Source organism: Aptenodytes forsteri, unplaced genomic scaffold (assembly GCF_000699145.1).
Source record: "Aptenodytes forsteri isolate BGI_AS27 unplaced genomic scaffold, ASM69914v1 Scaffold3, whole genome shotgun sequence".
Taxonomy (NCBI): Eukaryota; Metazoa; Chordata; class Aves; order Sphenisciformes; family Spheniscidae; genus Aptenodytes; species Aptenodytes forsteri.
Genome location: NW_008795283.1, coordinates 626,943 through 642,215, shown reverse-complemented (window position 1 = coordinate 642,215; position 15,273 = coordinate 626,943). Strand labels below are relative to the sequence as shown.

At 42.0% G+C, this 15,273-nt stretch overlaps 1 protein-coding gene across 1 annotated transcript in view; it reads left to right on the top strand.

Annotated features, from left to right (window-relative positions):
• The window catches only part of RGS6 (regulator of G-protein signaling 6), a 268,020-nt gene that overhangs the window by 199,313 nt on the left and 53,434 nt on the right, over positions 1–15,273 (top strand). The window contains exons 3-4 of the mRNA XM_009279302.2: positions 12,297–12,347; positions 13,736–13,842. Coding sequence (XP_009277577.2) covers positions 12,297–12,347; positions 13,736–13,842 — 158 coding nt within the window. The remainder of the gene's footprint in view (positions 1–12,296; positions 12,348–13,735; positions 13,843–15,273) is intronic.

Genomic DNA, 15,273 nt, shown 5'->3' with positions numbered 1-15,273 from the left:
CGGAGACTGTGTCAGGGCTGATGCTCGGTGAGCTCAACCTCCCAGCCGCGACCCAGAGGTTTGGGGCAAGGAGGAGGGAGAATGGGAAAAAGGTGCAACGAGGGAAGGAGCAATATGTATTTTAAATGAGAACGTGATCTGGAAGTGTTTGAAGAATGTTTGTAATCCTAGGAAATTTTCTTTTAATTTTAATAAGCGTTGATTTACCATAAAATCCATGTGGAATGGTCCCTGTTCTGTGCTCAGTGCCGGGACTTTTTCAAGTAGGTTTCCAGCAGATACGCTCGCATCTACAAAACCAGCATTTGCTCTCCATCACTGCTCGTCGAAACGTAACTGTTGCCCTGACATCCCTGTCAGTCAGCTTGCTGCTATAATGAAATTCAGAGGCAGGACTGTCTGTATTTGCACAGCGCTTACTGGCGGGACCCGGAGGATATTACAACATAAATGTGAAACAGTTGTTATTACTGGAAAGCAAATACAAAAGTCTTGTAAGCACAAGTGAAATGTATTTGCCTTTTTTTTTTTTCATTTTAATATTTATAGGAGGGCTTTTTGTTAAAAGTATTTACATAATTCTAGTTTCTCCAATCACTTGCGAAACTCTCTTCTCTGAAGATCTTTTAGGACTTCTCTCCCTAAATTTCTGATAAATCAAAATGCTTCCCAAGACCTTACAGAACACTGTTGAGGCTTTAAAAAAAAGCTTTTGCTTTGCACAGAGAGGATTTTGAGTTTTACCTATTTGGAAACTAAAAGTGCCAGAATGTGTTTTGCTGCATTATAAGGCTGGTTTATGCAAATTTGCCCAGGCAAACTGTGCCCACTGAGAAACGTTGTGAGGTCCGAGGCCGTTCCTGCCGCGCTCGCCAGGACACGTCTGAGCTCAGAGTGCACAAAGCAGCTGATGTGCACGGTGGCACTATTTGAGACCTGTACCAGACTGGGTTTTGTCAGGAGTCAACGGTGGCAGTTGACAACTTACCCTCACCCTTGTGAGGTTTCCAGAAGGAAGGGAGTGAGGCTGCTGGGCCTCAGACCAAGGCGTTGTTGGATGGAAATAGGAAAGCAGCAGTGCTGTCTGGTTTGTCCCACTGCTGTCTAGTGTTGCACCACGAAGCTCTCTGAGGAGCTACTTTGAACAAGGCTGATCCTCACTGCACGATGAATGGCTTTATGAAGGCTATGCTTTGTGCTCCTGCTTGGGTAACAACCAAATACGCAGCTGTGTCTGCCCCTGTTCAGGGCCTGTTGCTATCCAAAGTCATTGCTGTTTCGGGGCAGCCCGTCAGCTTTTCCAAGTCCAAACCCATACTTACATGGAAAGGAGTTAAATATAATGTTGGTCTTAAAATTCTTGGAGGGGAAAGGAAGATAAAGAAAGAAAGGAAAATATTTTACTAGATTCTCTCTTAGTATGGAAATGAAAATGCTTTCTAAAATTCATATAGATATTTTGCAGTTTGAAGCTATACAGTGTTTTGACAGTAGATTGAATTATTTAAACTTAATGGTATTTTTTAACTGCAGCTTTCAGCTTTTTAAAATGCTTCTTACTTTCAGAAGTTATTTGGTAAAATAAACTTGAAGGATTTACCAGACAGGAAATGCAATTTTAAAATGTAGGTATTTAACACAAGTTGATTGTTGTTTTCACTGCTTCTATTATTATGTGCAGCCCTGTGAAATCCATCCAACATAGAAAACAACAAATAATTTACCTATTTTGAACTTGTTAATTATGAATACTAACAGATTTGTGCTTGTTGATTGTTTCAGTGTTATCATTAAATTGTTCTGCACATTTAAAATTTGCACTGATACAGATCTCTGCCCAAATTTGAAATGCAGGAACGAGCTGTTGCCAGCAAAATCAGCAGCTCCTTGCCAGTATAAGCACCTTTAACACATAGTTTAAGGAGCCCTGTTTAAAATACGGCCTCCAGTGTTAGTGCCAATACTATGTCTTTGTTTAGCACGGTAGCAAGTAAGTTGTCAGCAATTGCTGTATGATCGTAATTCATCTGGCATTACCCTTGGCTAAAAGAAATTATATGTGGAACCTTAATCCCGCTGGAGAATTGTCCCTGATTGACTGCTGCTCCGGTATATAGATTCAGTGAGGCCAACTGCACTCCAATGCACCCTGCATTATACGCGATTGAAAGGCCTAGCAGGGAAAGGGGGAAAAAAGCTGTACAATACAGATTATTTCATTTTCAGGACAAGGAACTCCTGGAGGGAAAAGAGCTACAGATGTCAGGTTATTTCGTTTTCCAGGTAATGTGACTGTTACTGCATTAGCACAAACACTGTGTGTGGTTCTCAATCTTTCCTGAAGAATGAGAGGGAGAAGAGTAGCAACATGTCAGGATGAAGTTGGTTTCCTTGAGAATTTGGTTATGCTAATTATCCTTACCTGTAATAGAGAGGACAGACAATAATGTTGCCACAGTTAACATGAAAGTGTGTGATCTTGTGAAAAAGATAATCTCTTGTGGCCAGAGGTCTTTAGGAGGTTTAAAAATGGAGTGCTTCTGCAAACAGAATTACTGTGGAAATTCATAGGAACCTGGCGTAGGTGAGGACTACAGGGTCAGATCTCCTAGCAAATAAATATTGTGCCAAAATCATTAAAACGCTGTGGCTTTCAGAGCACTTTACTGTCTTGCACCAGTCAGTGACATTTACACCTTTGCAGGGAAACTGTTACAACACTGGTGAGGGCAAGGCAGACCTTGATGTGACAGCCTTTGAAACCCGCCTTGTGAATGAAGACGCAGTGTGACCTGATAGTCATATGCTGAAATACACCAGTCGCTTCTACGTTTTATCGATCTTCCTCTTTCCTGGAGAAGAAAATTTGCTGTTAAAAATACTAATATATGATTGAAATGACAGGAAGATTGCCTTTGATTTAAAGACTGTGTGCATGAATTGCATAGCAGTAAAAATGTTTCAGCCCTAACAAGATCTGACACAGGAATCTTCAAAAGCCCTGATTCCAGCAGTGCTCGGAGTTGCTTCCCTTGCTGTTTTGTTGCTGAATCATTTTGACGGCGTGAGGAACAGCGTCTAAACACTACTATATGGCAGAGAGCCAAACTGCTAAGCTATAAGAGCCACTTCAGTAGTCTGAGTAATGCAAAGGCAGAGCAGCCTGAAAAGCAACTGTAAATTTATCATCAATTGTAGCTGTAAAGGTACATCTTGAGACATCTGCAGTTCTTAGCGATTTGTAAAAGGAGGTAGCTTCAGATGCTACTGCAAAATGCTGTTACTATTGCTGCTGGGAGGCTGGGACTGCAAGGTACAATTTTGCTGCCTCTTGTTACCTTTATAATGGCTCTCAAGGCAACGTGCTCATCTTCTGTGTGTGTTACAGGAGGAACGGGTACAGGTTTGAATGACGCAAAATGTGGAACTGTTAATTTTTTGGGTTTGTGGTTTCCTCCCGTACTTGTAGTAACAGCAGTTTGTTTGGGGTTGCATTTGAGGAGAGACCAAGATTTGGGACAGGTTGCACAGTATGTCTCTAGAGCATGTCAAATTCTAGTCAAGCGACAGAACGGCAGGGGGGATTGCACTGGGGTTATGGTATATTCTGAGTTCTGGAGGGTGCGTGTGTGTTTGGGTCTGTCAGCGTGCTTATTGATGCTAGGCCTGTCTGTACATAGCACAGACCTGATAGCAGCTCAGGTTTTCCAAGTCAGGTGAGGAATGTTTAGCACAAATAAATCATTGTGGCTGCTCCTGTGGTAAGACCACTGCTTGGCGTCTCTCAGTGCGAGCAAATAGTGTCTAAGCAGTCAAAGGCGCTGAACATGGGGTGCGAGGGCTGGGCTGACGCTGACGTGACACAGCTCTGTCGAAGCAGAGTGAGAACAAGGCTGAGGTTGGCGTAGCACCAAACGCTTTATATTGGTGCAAGTCAACTGGAAAAAGACCTTTTGCTGGTACTGCTTTTTTTCTAGTTGAGGACCTGGTTTAAGCTGTGCTGGCAGACCTCTTTCACTGGGATTAACTGCGTCCATTAAGAGGTTTGCTAACTCAGCCTTACTAATACCACTGTAGAGCAATCATTTTAAATCCAGGGCTCTCAGCTAGTGGCATCCTTCAGCTCCTCAGCGCTGGCTGCCTGCTTTTAAGTGTTGTTGATGGGAGGGTATTGCAAGCCAGAAGCCTGTCTTCGGGTATGTCTTCTGCTACTTGCTTTCACGCCTTGTAAAGCTACCTGAACTGTTTTCAGATGGGCAGTATTGTAACGAAAGCAGTCTGGCCGTGATATCTCTGAGATCTTATGGTCTAATTTATCTTTGTTACCTGGATAAATTAGCCCACACAGAGCTCTGCACTGTTGTGTCTGATCATTTATTGATTCCTGCCTAGTGAAAATCTCCTTCTACAGGTCTGCATCGAAGAGAGTACGTGCACTTTGGTAGCCTGGCCAATTTGATGAGAAGGTAAAAGTCCCTCCAAATAGCAGTTCAGAAGAAGGAGCTATTAACAGGTTGAAAGTACACAAGGAATTTGGATTTTGCAAATCCAAATCTCCATCTTTCATCTTTCATTTCCGTCCATATTTAAAATGCAGGCAGGAGAGATTGTGTGTGTGTGTTACATATAAGATACATGTTGGAGACAAAGATCAAATTTACACTGCAGTGCTGATGGTTAAATTGTGAATTTGCAGCCCATTACTTTTTAAGCTATTTCAAAGTCTGTTAGCACTCAGTTGCTAGAAATTCCTGTTCAATTCCTAGTTACAGCACACAAGCAGCTCAGCGGCTCTGGTGTGTTGCCCTCTGCCTGGTCTCGTTCCCTGAGCTGGTTCCCTCAGCTGCTCATCTTCTTTCCCCACCATGACTACAGGAGCCCGTGGTATTTTCTCTCTCCTTGCAAGGTTATCTTCTGTCACTCTCCCAACACCACAAGTGTCTTATCGACACCTTGCAGTGCAGCCACGGGTCTGGGTCATTACTGCCTTTTGTGAAAGCATTTATTAATAGATTTGCTGTTAATTTTGCTTCAGGGCCTGATGTCAAGGACAACAACGTGCACGAGTCAAACATCATAGTTGTTAATTTTAATAGGCTTTTGATAAATCTGTGATCAGATTCCCATATGGTTTTGTTTACACAGATATGGACACTCATGGAACAGAAGTACAGCATGCTTCCTAAGTGCAAAAGCAACATACAAAACCCAGTGATTAGTATTTATGAGAGACTCATCTCTGAAATAGCAACATTTGGTATAAACGGGCAAGCATACTGAACAGCTTTCTGTAGATAACACTTTGTAAAGGAGGCAGAGGAGGGATGAAGAAATGGTTGGAATGTCACATCAGCCCAAACACTGTGATAAATAACCCACACTGTTGTCAGGAAAAGGCAGAGGATCAGAGATTTTTGAACCCATTAAATTTACAAATATTCTGTCCTTGTCATTGTTTCAACACCTTGGAACTTCATGCGCAACTTGGCTCCATGTGCTCCACCTTCCCACCAAGCATAATTTTTACTTCACACAAAGTATTATATTTTCAAATTTTTTATTACAAGAAAAGTAAATTGTAAATTCAAGGACTCAAAAGTTACAAAGATGAACAAAAAGACTCTTTAGAAACTTTGGCTGCTTTAATCAAAAAGGGGTAACACTCCTGCTGCTAATGATTGTTAATAATTCGCAAACAAGATTTAAAGAGAATATAATGTAAAGGAAAATTGCTATTGCTAGAAGCTCTAAGCTGTTGTAGCTTTGATGATGCTCCTTGCTGACACTGAGTGGTGCAATTACCACATACTGATGGAGGAGAGCTGCAATTACCACATTTTCTGAGTCAACTGCTGAGATTTTTTTTTTGGTTGGCATCGGTATTTATTTATGTGCTTATTGTAGGCAAATTCTATAAAGTGCTTCCCCAATATTTGTAATGCAATACTAGGGAGAGACCTAGATATTTCTTTCTATTTTTTTTTTCCCCTACCATAAAAATTGGCGCTTTGCATTAAATCCCTACTGTGAGCAGGAGTCTGTACTTCCAACCTAGCTGAAATCACTGTGGGAGTTAGTGGGGGACTCTGTGTAAGAAAAATAGTAGCAGGGAGTGCTGGAGGCCTTGAGAAATTTTGTATGAAATAGTTTTGCCCTTTATCATGGGTGATGTTCGTTTGTTTATTTTTGCAAGCCCGGTGGTAAAAGTGTGAATAATTAATTAACCTTTTTGTCCTAGATTTACCAAGGACCCAGTACTGTTTGGGGAGGGACCAAAACACATTATTTCCATTTAATAGTGTGATTGCTGTGATTGGCAGCAGCTTGAGTGGCTGCTCATACACCTATGCATGTATTCTTATGTCATTTTGACTGCTTGTGATTTTTTTTTTCCCAATCTTGCTTTTCTGATAGAAATATTTAAAGATTGGTCTGAGTTCAGGAGCAAATTGTTTGGAAAATTTGGTGCTAAAATGGGTTCATATGTTTTCAAGAATGAAGTGACAGGAAGGAGAACACATTTTCACCCTTGCATCAAAAGACTGTCTGGACCTTGAGTTTGGAGGTGACTGCCAACAGAGGCTAGGCACGTAGCTTGTTTGCCCATAGCGTGTGTCATGGAGTGTGTAGATAAGGTCTAGGAAGGAGCTGAACATTTCACATTTTTCATACTCCTTTTGTAAAATAAAAAAACAACCACCCTACTACGCAAAAATACTTTTTTTTTTTTAAATCATTAAAATATGTTCAGAGAATATTAGGGTTACATTAACACTGGAAAAAGATGGTAAATAACCAAGCAATCTTAGGTCTCTTCCTGTAGACATGTATATGTGACAAATTCTTTCATAACATGATCAGACAGTATTTTTTAATTTCCTTCTAAGACCTTACTTTCTTCAGTGTTAGTATTTGTCAGTGCAATGTGAGGCTGTGAACAATCTGAGATCCAAAGCATCCCACCTCATCGGCTGTAGTTGCTGGATGGCATCCAGTGATCAGGGCTCAGCTTAGCAACTCCCATGAGAAAGGACAGACTTTAGTCCTTGGTCACTGATGCCACACCTGGGTGACGTGAGACGTCCCATGTCAAATCACTGTGGAGCTCCACTCATCAGTGCTTGCCAGCTCTGCCATCTCAGGACACTCAGCAAAAAATGTAGTTGTCTTACCAGGCCTAAAAAGAAACACAAAGATGCACATTTGCTGAAGTTTCAGAAATACTCTTGTATTTTTTATTTGTATACATATATGTCTGTGTGTATGTACATATGTATGCCTTGTCAGGGACATGCCCAATCTACTGGATGACAAGCAGACCCCGGTGGTCCTGGCTCCTTTGTCCAGAACCAGCGGCACAGTCTCCACTCCAGGCAGCAGATCTTTAGAAATCGCTGGAGCAGGGTACGTCGTTCTGTCTGCCTTTGCCATTTCACACAGCACGTGGAAGATGGGCGAATCTGATTATAGATGGCTCTACATTTTCCAAGTAAGTCCTGGATTTTCTGAAAGAGGTAGAACAACTTAGGTTGAGTAGAAAAGGTATCAAATACAGTGGTGGTGACTCACCTCATTAACTGCGTCTTGCCGATGGCCTCACACCTTGTGAACTTTTTTTTTAATTTATCTTTTCATGGCTGGCCACTCATTTGTCATGTTGACAGGCAATGGCCTTCTGAGAACATTAGCTACTATTATGGGATCACTGAGGCCAAACAGAAAATGGAGAAAATAGCAAGAAATATAAAACTGCTAGTCTTTCTCTAAACCAGGTAGCTGGAAAAATGGTCATTGTGAGTCTGTTTGCACACAGAAATACAGCTATCCTGTTGGTATTAAGCAACTTAATCTACTTCAGCTTCAAAGAAGAGCCTAAAGCAAAAAGATATATTTCATTATAGGTGAGGAGGATACATGTTCACAGGCTGTTGACTATCCTTGAACTGAGCATAGTGACTCAGAGGAAATGTAGATGTGTGGAGAGGATCATAGAGGAGATGGGAGCCATTCCTCTACCTGGATCGAGCAACACTTTCTATTACGAAAACACGCCCAACTATTTGTTTTCAGAAGATCTCAAATGCCCTGTTAGTGTTTAGTGGAAACATGTCAAGGTCAAGGGTTTCCCTCAGGTGTCCTCTAAAAGAGCTTGTGAAATGTGAAGTCTGAAAATCAGCCAGAAAAGATCTTTTTAGGAAAGTGAGTTATGTGAGGACCATCCGTCGGGCTTAACCTACAGGAGAGGTTAAGATGAAGTTTTCTGGAAAACTTACAGATAAAGCAATCTGTGTCTTTGTCTGATAGAGGAGAGTCTTGTAAAGGATTCACTCAAGTCTTCACCGTGTCTTATAAGCATTAATCTGAATTTTCTTATTTGAGGAAGAGCACGAGTAGTATTTCTAGGTGGGCAAAAGTAGCTTGCAGTGATGGAAACAGCCACAAGCAGAGGCAAAGCCAATGTGTTAGGGCAACCATAAAAATTGAAGGTGTTGTGGGAGATGGCAGTAAAGAGTTTTCATTATGATTGAATATTAATTAGTGACATGGCTATTAATGATGACAGTAATTAACAGAGGAAGGAAAGACTTGTCATTGTCCCAAGGGTGAGTAATCAGTCTTGGCAGGTGATAAATAATGGTTCAGCAAACTCAACAGAAAGATAATCTGTCTGCCTCAGGACAACTGGAGAACAGCTATAAAATCTTCCAGGCTCTTGGCAACATTCAGGAATGACTTCATGTTTTTAACAGAGAGAAATTAAAATCCCTGATTTCAAGTGCTGCTTATATTCCGGAGTGGCTGATCATAGGAGTTCTGGTTGACTCCGTGCCTTCAGTTTACTTGCCCCTTCAAACCTTTCTTTTTTAATCTGAATAACAGGGGGAAGAAAGACTGGGGAACCAGCTTTCGGCATTACTTGAATTTTTCATTGTAGTTTGATGAAAATTGAATAGATTCCTCAAAAGAGGCGTAGAGACAGAAAAGTGCTGGCACCATTGCCAGAGGCATCGGTTAGACGTTCTGCAAGGTACTGCCTGCAGTTCTGGTGACCCCAGTGCAAAGAAATGGAACTTAAATTTGAAAGGTTGCTGAATGGTAAAGTAAAGGGAGAGACGATCTTATGAGGAGATTAAAAGAGTTTGGTTGGTTTAGTGAAATGGAGGTAGGGAGGCAATGTGTCAGCCCTGCGTAGAAACACTCAGGAGGAACTACCGAGGAAGAATAATTCTTTCTGTTAAATGATAATACAGGTATGACATCAAATGCATATAAATGGAGTGGGACTTAATCCTACATTAAGTATTCCTGTATATCTGGAAAGGGATCATGCAGAATGCACTTCCACCTCCCTTGAGCAAAGCAATGCTCTAGATGATTTTCAGGTATCAGCTGTCACGTCACTTGGTAATAAGATGCCTAAGAGATCACTGCAAGCCTGTAATCTGAGACCAAAATCAGGAGAAATAGTGGACTTTTTAGTTTGGGGGATGAACAGAAAAACCAAGAAAGATTCTGGTTAACTTGAACAAAGACAGCATTTTGTGAGGTTTTGTTTTGTTTCTGACAATACAGAAGCACTTCAGTTTGAGTCTTCTTGAAATGGTTTTCTGACCTCAAATGTTTTGTTCTATCTTAGGATATATTTGTTTTGTAGAAGGCAAAAGGGAACATCCATGTTTATAAAATAGAATGTTTTATTAACAAAGTTGTCAAAACAACAGTTACTGACTCTGAACATTTTCCCCGTATGTTATTCAGCTAGCACTGTTCACTGGATGTGTTCTCATCTAGCAGGTAGTTTTGGACCCCTCAGACATCTTTTTCTGAATAAATCATCCCTGGAGGTATTTAAAAGACATGTAGATGAGGCACTTAGGGACATGGTTTAGTGGACATGGTGGTGTTGGGTTGACGGTTGGACTCGATGATCTTAGAGTCTTTTCCAACCTCAATGATTCTATGATTCTATGATAATTTACTCTTCACAAAAAAATGATGTGACTTTAGGCTGCACCTGGCAAGCTGGTTTCAGTAGAGACAGGAAAGTGCTGGCACCATTGCCAGAGGCATCGGTTAGACATTCTACAAGGTACTGCCTGCAGTTCTGGTGACCCCAGTGCAAAGAAATGGAACTTAAATTTGAAAGGTTGCTGAATGGTAAAGTAAAGGGAGAGACCATCTTAAGAGGACATTAAAAGAGTTTGGTTGGTTTAGTGAAATGGAGGTAGGGAGGCAACGTGTCAGCCCTGCGTAGAAACACTCAGGAGGAACTACCAAGGAAGAAGAATAATTCTTTCTGTTAAATGATAATACAGGTATGATATCAAATGCATATAAATTGCATATTAATAAACTTAGGCTGGGAAGTTACAAAAAGAGTTCTATCCATCAAAAAAAAGAAAAAAAGGGTTCAGGAATAACTTTCCAAATAGGATAATGGCAACTTAAATTGCTCCTAGGTGGAGTTGGGAGGTATGGAGAGTAACCATAGAGCTGAGAATACAAGCTTGTAAGATAGGTCCTTTAGTGTCTGGTTTGTTGATACCTACAGGGCAGATTGAGACAATGCCCAGCTGCTGCTTGTTGGTCACATCTGTTAGCCCAGTATTTAAGCAAAAGCAGATGCTTCCCTTATCTTCAGGAGCTCTGCTGATTTCCTGCAGGGGACAAGTAACTTGTTTCCCTTGCCTTGGGTGGGGGAGGAAGGAGGTCAGGTCCATTTTCCTGCTTGCCACTGAAGCCTGACTGACGAGGTTTTACTGGTGCTCCTCGCAGAGTTGTGGGTCAACCTGTGTTGTCGCGGGGAGCGGGAGCTGCCGTCCCCTTCTGCATGGGGTAGAGCCCACATTTCTAGTGGGAATTCCACCTATATGGGAGAGTCACTCAGACCCAAAGATATTGCAGGGACCTGGGACGCTAGCAGTGCCTCTTGTTTCTCTGTGGCACATCATACTTGTGACTCCTGTCCTTCATTGTATTTAAGGTTTGTTGAGGCTGTGGGGATGCTCTGGGCCTGTGGAAAGCAAAATGTTCTTCAGACCTTTTCTGGAACAGGCATCACATGGGTTATGCTATTTCTTGAAGTACGCACCACGTCTGAACTCAGAAGCACTCCAGGCAAATAAGATCCTCCGGGGTTTGTTTAGTAAGCCTGAACCGTACGGTTGATCAGTTCCTTTTTGTATGCTATCTTCAACTGATATATCACAAAGCGTAGCACTAAATATTACCGGGGCTATTAGCCTACTGTATATGAATGCAAGTATTTCTCAACAAATTGACTATACGCAGAGAAGGGCTTGGTGTTATGTCTGCATCCAGACATGGCATCGTTAGGTTGCAAGCTGCCATAACTTGGCATGGACTTGCTCAGTTGCCTCCAAGTGCCTTTGCTGATTGCCTTTGACTTTGGACAAGTCATGTTAGCTGACTTGTACACACCATTATGTTTCATTTTAAGCTTAACTTTCTGAGTATGGGGTTTAACTAAATTTTGCTGCCCTGTCACGTTGTATTTTGATAAAAGGCCTTAGCTTCTACTGAACAGCGACAAGTTTTCTACTTCTGTGATTTCCATGCAAGCAACAGAGGTTGTGTACATGCAGAGGATCAATCCTAGAGATCTTTACGCTGTTTATAAGATAGCAACAAGCTTTGTACTACTTGATGGGCCCTGAAAACCTAATAAACTACCTGATGGGCCTTAAAGACTCACTTCTCTGCTCCTGGCCACCATGCTGCTGGTGCGATCACTAGCAAGTGACAGCTCAACAGTGTCTTGGTTACAGGCACACTGAATCCCACTTCCGTCTCCAAGACATTGCTTGTCTTTGACATAAGGGAGACTTTCCTCTGTCTTTTTTTGACTGATAACTCAGTTCTGTTCTTTTAGATTATTGCCTCTGACATTACAGGTGCAAGGTGCAATGCTCCTTCATCTCCTTGCTAGCTAGTGCTTGCAGAAATGTTACTCCCTGTATGCTGAGGTGAGAGAGAAGCAACTGGGAGAGAACAAGTTACATGGAACCATTAGAGTAATATCTGACTTAAAGTATATCAAGGCTCCTATCACACAGAATACTTCTTGGGACTTAGTACCTGTCAATAACTATATAAATACAGCGTGGCACAAGAAGGAAAAACATTCTGAAACCTCAGTGGAGATAAAAAGGAAAATGGAATAAAATTCATGTCAGTTCTATTGTATATCTATCTCAATGTTATCTCTCTCTAGGGCTTTAAAACCCTGTGGTCTCAGTGTTTAATGCTTTCTTTACTTTTTTTTTTTTTTTAAGGTGCTGATATTGTGCAGTGGCTTATGAAGAACCTCAGCATTGAGGATCCAGGTAAGGTGACCACAGCTGGGGAGTTACAGATACTCCATCTGTGTTGTGTGGGCCATTAGACAGTAGATACGTCTAAAATACCAGTAGAACAACAAGGTTGATTTAAGCATTGGAGGGAAGGAGAAGGGAAAGAGATAAGAATCAACATCTTAATTAAGGCTAATGCCTTACACTGCAACACACAGAAAGCACTTTGTAGGAGTCTTAGCCTGTCTGTGAAATCGTTGCTACCTAAGAAAGCCTGATTGATTTTAAGGTTGTTCCCAGACTTAGAAAGGAAGTTGGTGGATGTGTGTGGTTAAGCAGGCAAAGGCAGCGACAGGTTTTTGTGATGTGGGGAAAGGTAGCCATGACTGACGGGACATACTGGCCAAGGATGACACAGACACCATCATGGGATCAGATGATGGCTGCTAATTTATCACAGAAGATAGATAAATGGATAATCAGCCATAAGCAGTAATCAGTGTATGGGCCCAGTCCAAATAGTTCATTCCTCAGAGAAACCAAAATCGTTTTGGCACAGTTAAGAACTATTGGGAAAAGAGGAAGAAAAGATCTGCAGGTCCAGAAGTTTCTTTTCCTTTTCTGGAAAGGGAAGATATCCAGCATCTCACCTCCCAGTTTGTTTCTGCTGCCTACTGTCACCGTGTAAAAGCAGAGACAGAGGCAGTGTTGTCTCACCCAGGGCATCCCTATACACACATCCCTTTTCATGAGTCCAGTCAAGTCCCAAAGTCTGAATTTCAGCTGCAGACAGTAGCTTTATTATCTGCCTGGGGGCGCATGAGCCACTGATGTGTATTTTGCAACCCTGAGAAAGTTGATGCAGCTTTTGACAGCTGACGTTGGTTGAAAATCTGTGCAGATGTACCTCTGCGGTGGTGAAGGTTGCCCTGGCAGTTGTTGGGTACGTGCTCCCCTTTACCTCAGCACGATTTCCACTAACAAATGGCAATGCTACAGTGTCAGGATTTGTCTTTATGAATAAACATGCTGCTAATGACCTGGTGTTGCAGGTGTTTGTCAGATTTGTTAGAGGCAAGTGGGGTTCACTGATGGAACAGGCTTCTTGTCAGCTGTCACCTGTGGTGGATAATGTGCTTTGAATTGAATTTCAGACTCCAGAGTTGAGCTGGTGTGTGACGTTTTGTAAACATAAAACCAGCAGGTTAAACGTTTGAGCAGTGTTTCATCTGTTTTGTAAGGCTGATTTTTGCTCTCCTGCTTTGCGCGGTTTGGTTGGAAGGCGTAAGGATGCGGTGTGCGTACAGAGAGGCATGTGTGCACCAGGTCTTTGCGTGAGTCATCGCCAGGGCCGCTGCTGAAAGCAGAGTGTGCAGTGCGCATCTTCCTGACACATCCCTGCTGTTTTCTCTCTTTCACAGGGGAAGCAATACACTTGGGAAGTCTTATCGCTGCACAGGGTTATGTCTTTCCGATCTCAGACCATGTCCTTACCCTGAAAGATGATGGGACGTTCTATCGTTTTCAGGTTGGTGAGCCCTCTGCCTTCCTTGTGGCCCCTTCTACTGTCCCTGCAGTAATACTGCTGAAATCACCTGCTCTTTATCCCTAAGCACCCGTCAAGTCTATGAAGCTAGGGATTAAGGCTATCTTGGTAGAGGCCTTAGGAGGTTATGAAGTCCCTTCAAAACGATCTGCTTTAGAATCCCAAATCACTCTTTTCTAGTTTCTGACCCACAGTTTTTACATAAATGAACTGATAGTGTCCTGTGATTGTTTTTGATACGTGATTTCAACGCTGTTTTACTCAGAGTAGAAAATGACTTTCAGGTTCTAATCCTGGCACAAAATTGAGTAGCCATCCTCCTGTGCAAAATGGACCAGGGCAAACTTTGGAGTTGGACATTCAAGCTCTGGCCCACGAGCAAATTCAAATTTTTATCCTCTCTTGATTACAGGTTGGTGTGGGAGGGGGCAAGCTTCAGGCTTTGGCTCTTTTACAGAGAATGTGTAACCTTGGCAGTCACCTAAGCTGGGACATCTCTATCCCTCAGTGTCCCTGTGCCTTGAGATGTGTTGAATTTTTAATGTATCCTGCGCTTGAGTTCCATGCCCTTTCCAAAAACTGCTGCTGTCAACCTCCTAGATAACTGAGTGCTTGTGCTGCAACAACTCCTTTTGGACAGATTGTATAACTTTAAAAGAAGCAATAAGTTCAAACCTGGAGTCCTACTGCCTAATCCTGCTGGCTGAATTTGTGTTTTTCTGTTACATGATCCCAGCCAGCTCCCTTATCTTTCCTGTGACCTCTCTTCTGTTCACCCTCCCATTCCTCCTTTACATTTGTTTTCATTTGAAAAGCCTGTTCTCCTCTTTGCATCTGATGTTGCTGCTGCTCATGTTCACTGTCCTACTTCTAATGTGGTATTGTGTTACCATATGAGACCAAGGGCAGGGTGAACAAAGAAGCCCAGGAGCTCACAGACCTCCCCTTATCTCACTCCACCTTCTGGTTACCTGGCATCATTCAGACTAAGATTTTTCATGATAGTTGCCTTGCTTTTCTGAAAGTCCTGCTCCTCCTGTCATGCAAGACTTGACAGAAGCAATACTGATAGTAATAGACAGAAGTAATACTGATTGCCCATTTAGTCGTATTTCTCTCTATTTTAGAAGAATGACACCATAAGAAGTTGTCCTGTGCAGCTTTCAGGAACTAGATTTCAAAAGCAGAGTATCATTTAATTTCTTTTCCTTATTTTAAGCCTGTGTAAACCACATCATCAAATTGTCTTGACTGCTTATTGACTTTTCTTTCCCTTATCTTTTCCTACAACTTTTGCTTATTCTTTGCCTGTTGTCATTTCCTGCAACAGTTCTCCTCAGCCGTTTTCTGCAAAAATAACCTGATAAAATCATTTTTCTTTTCCATTACTCTCTTCTTGCCACTTTCTACCTT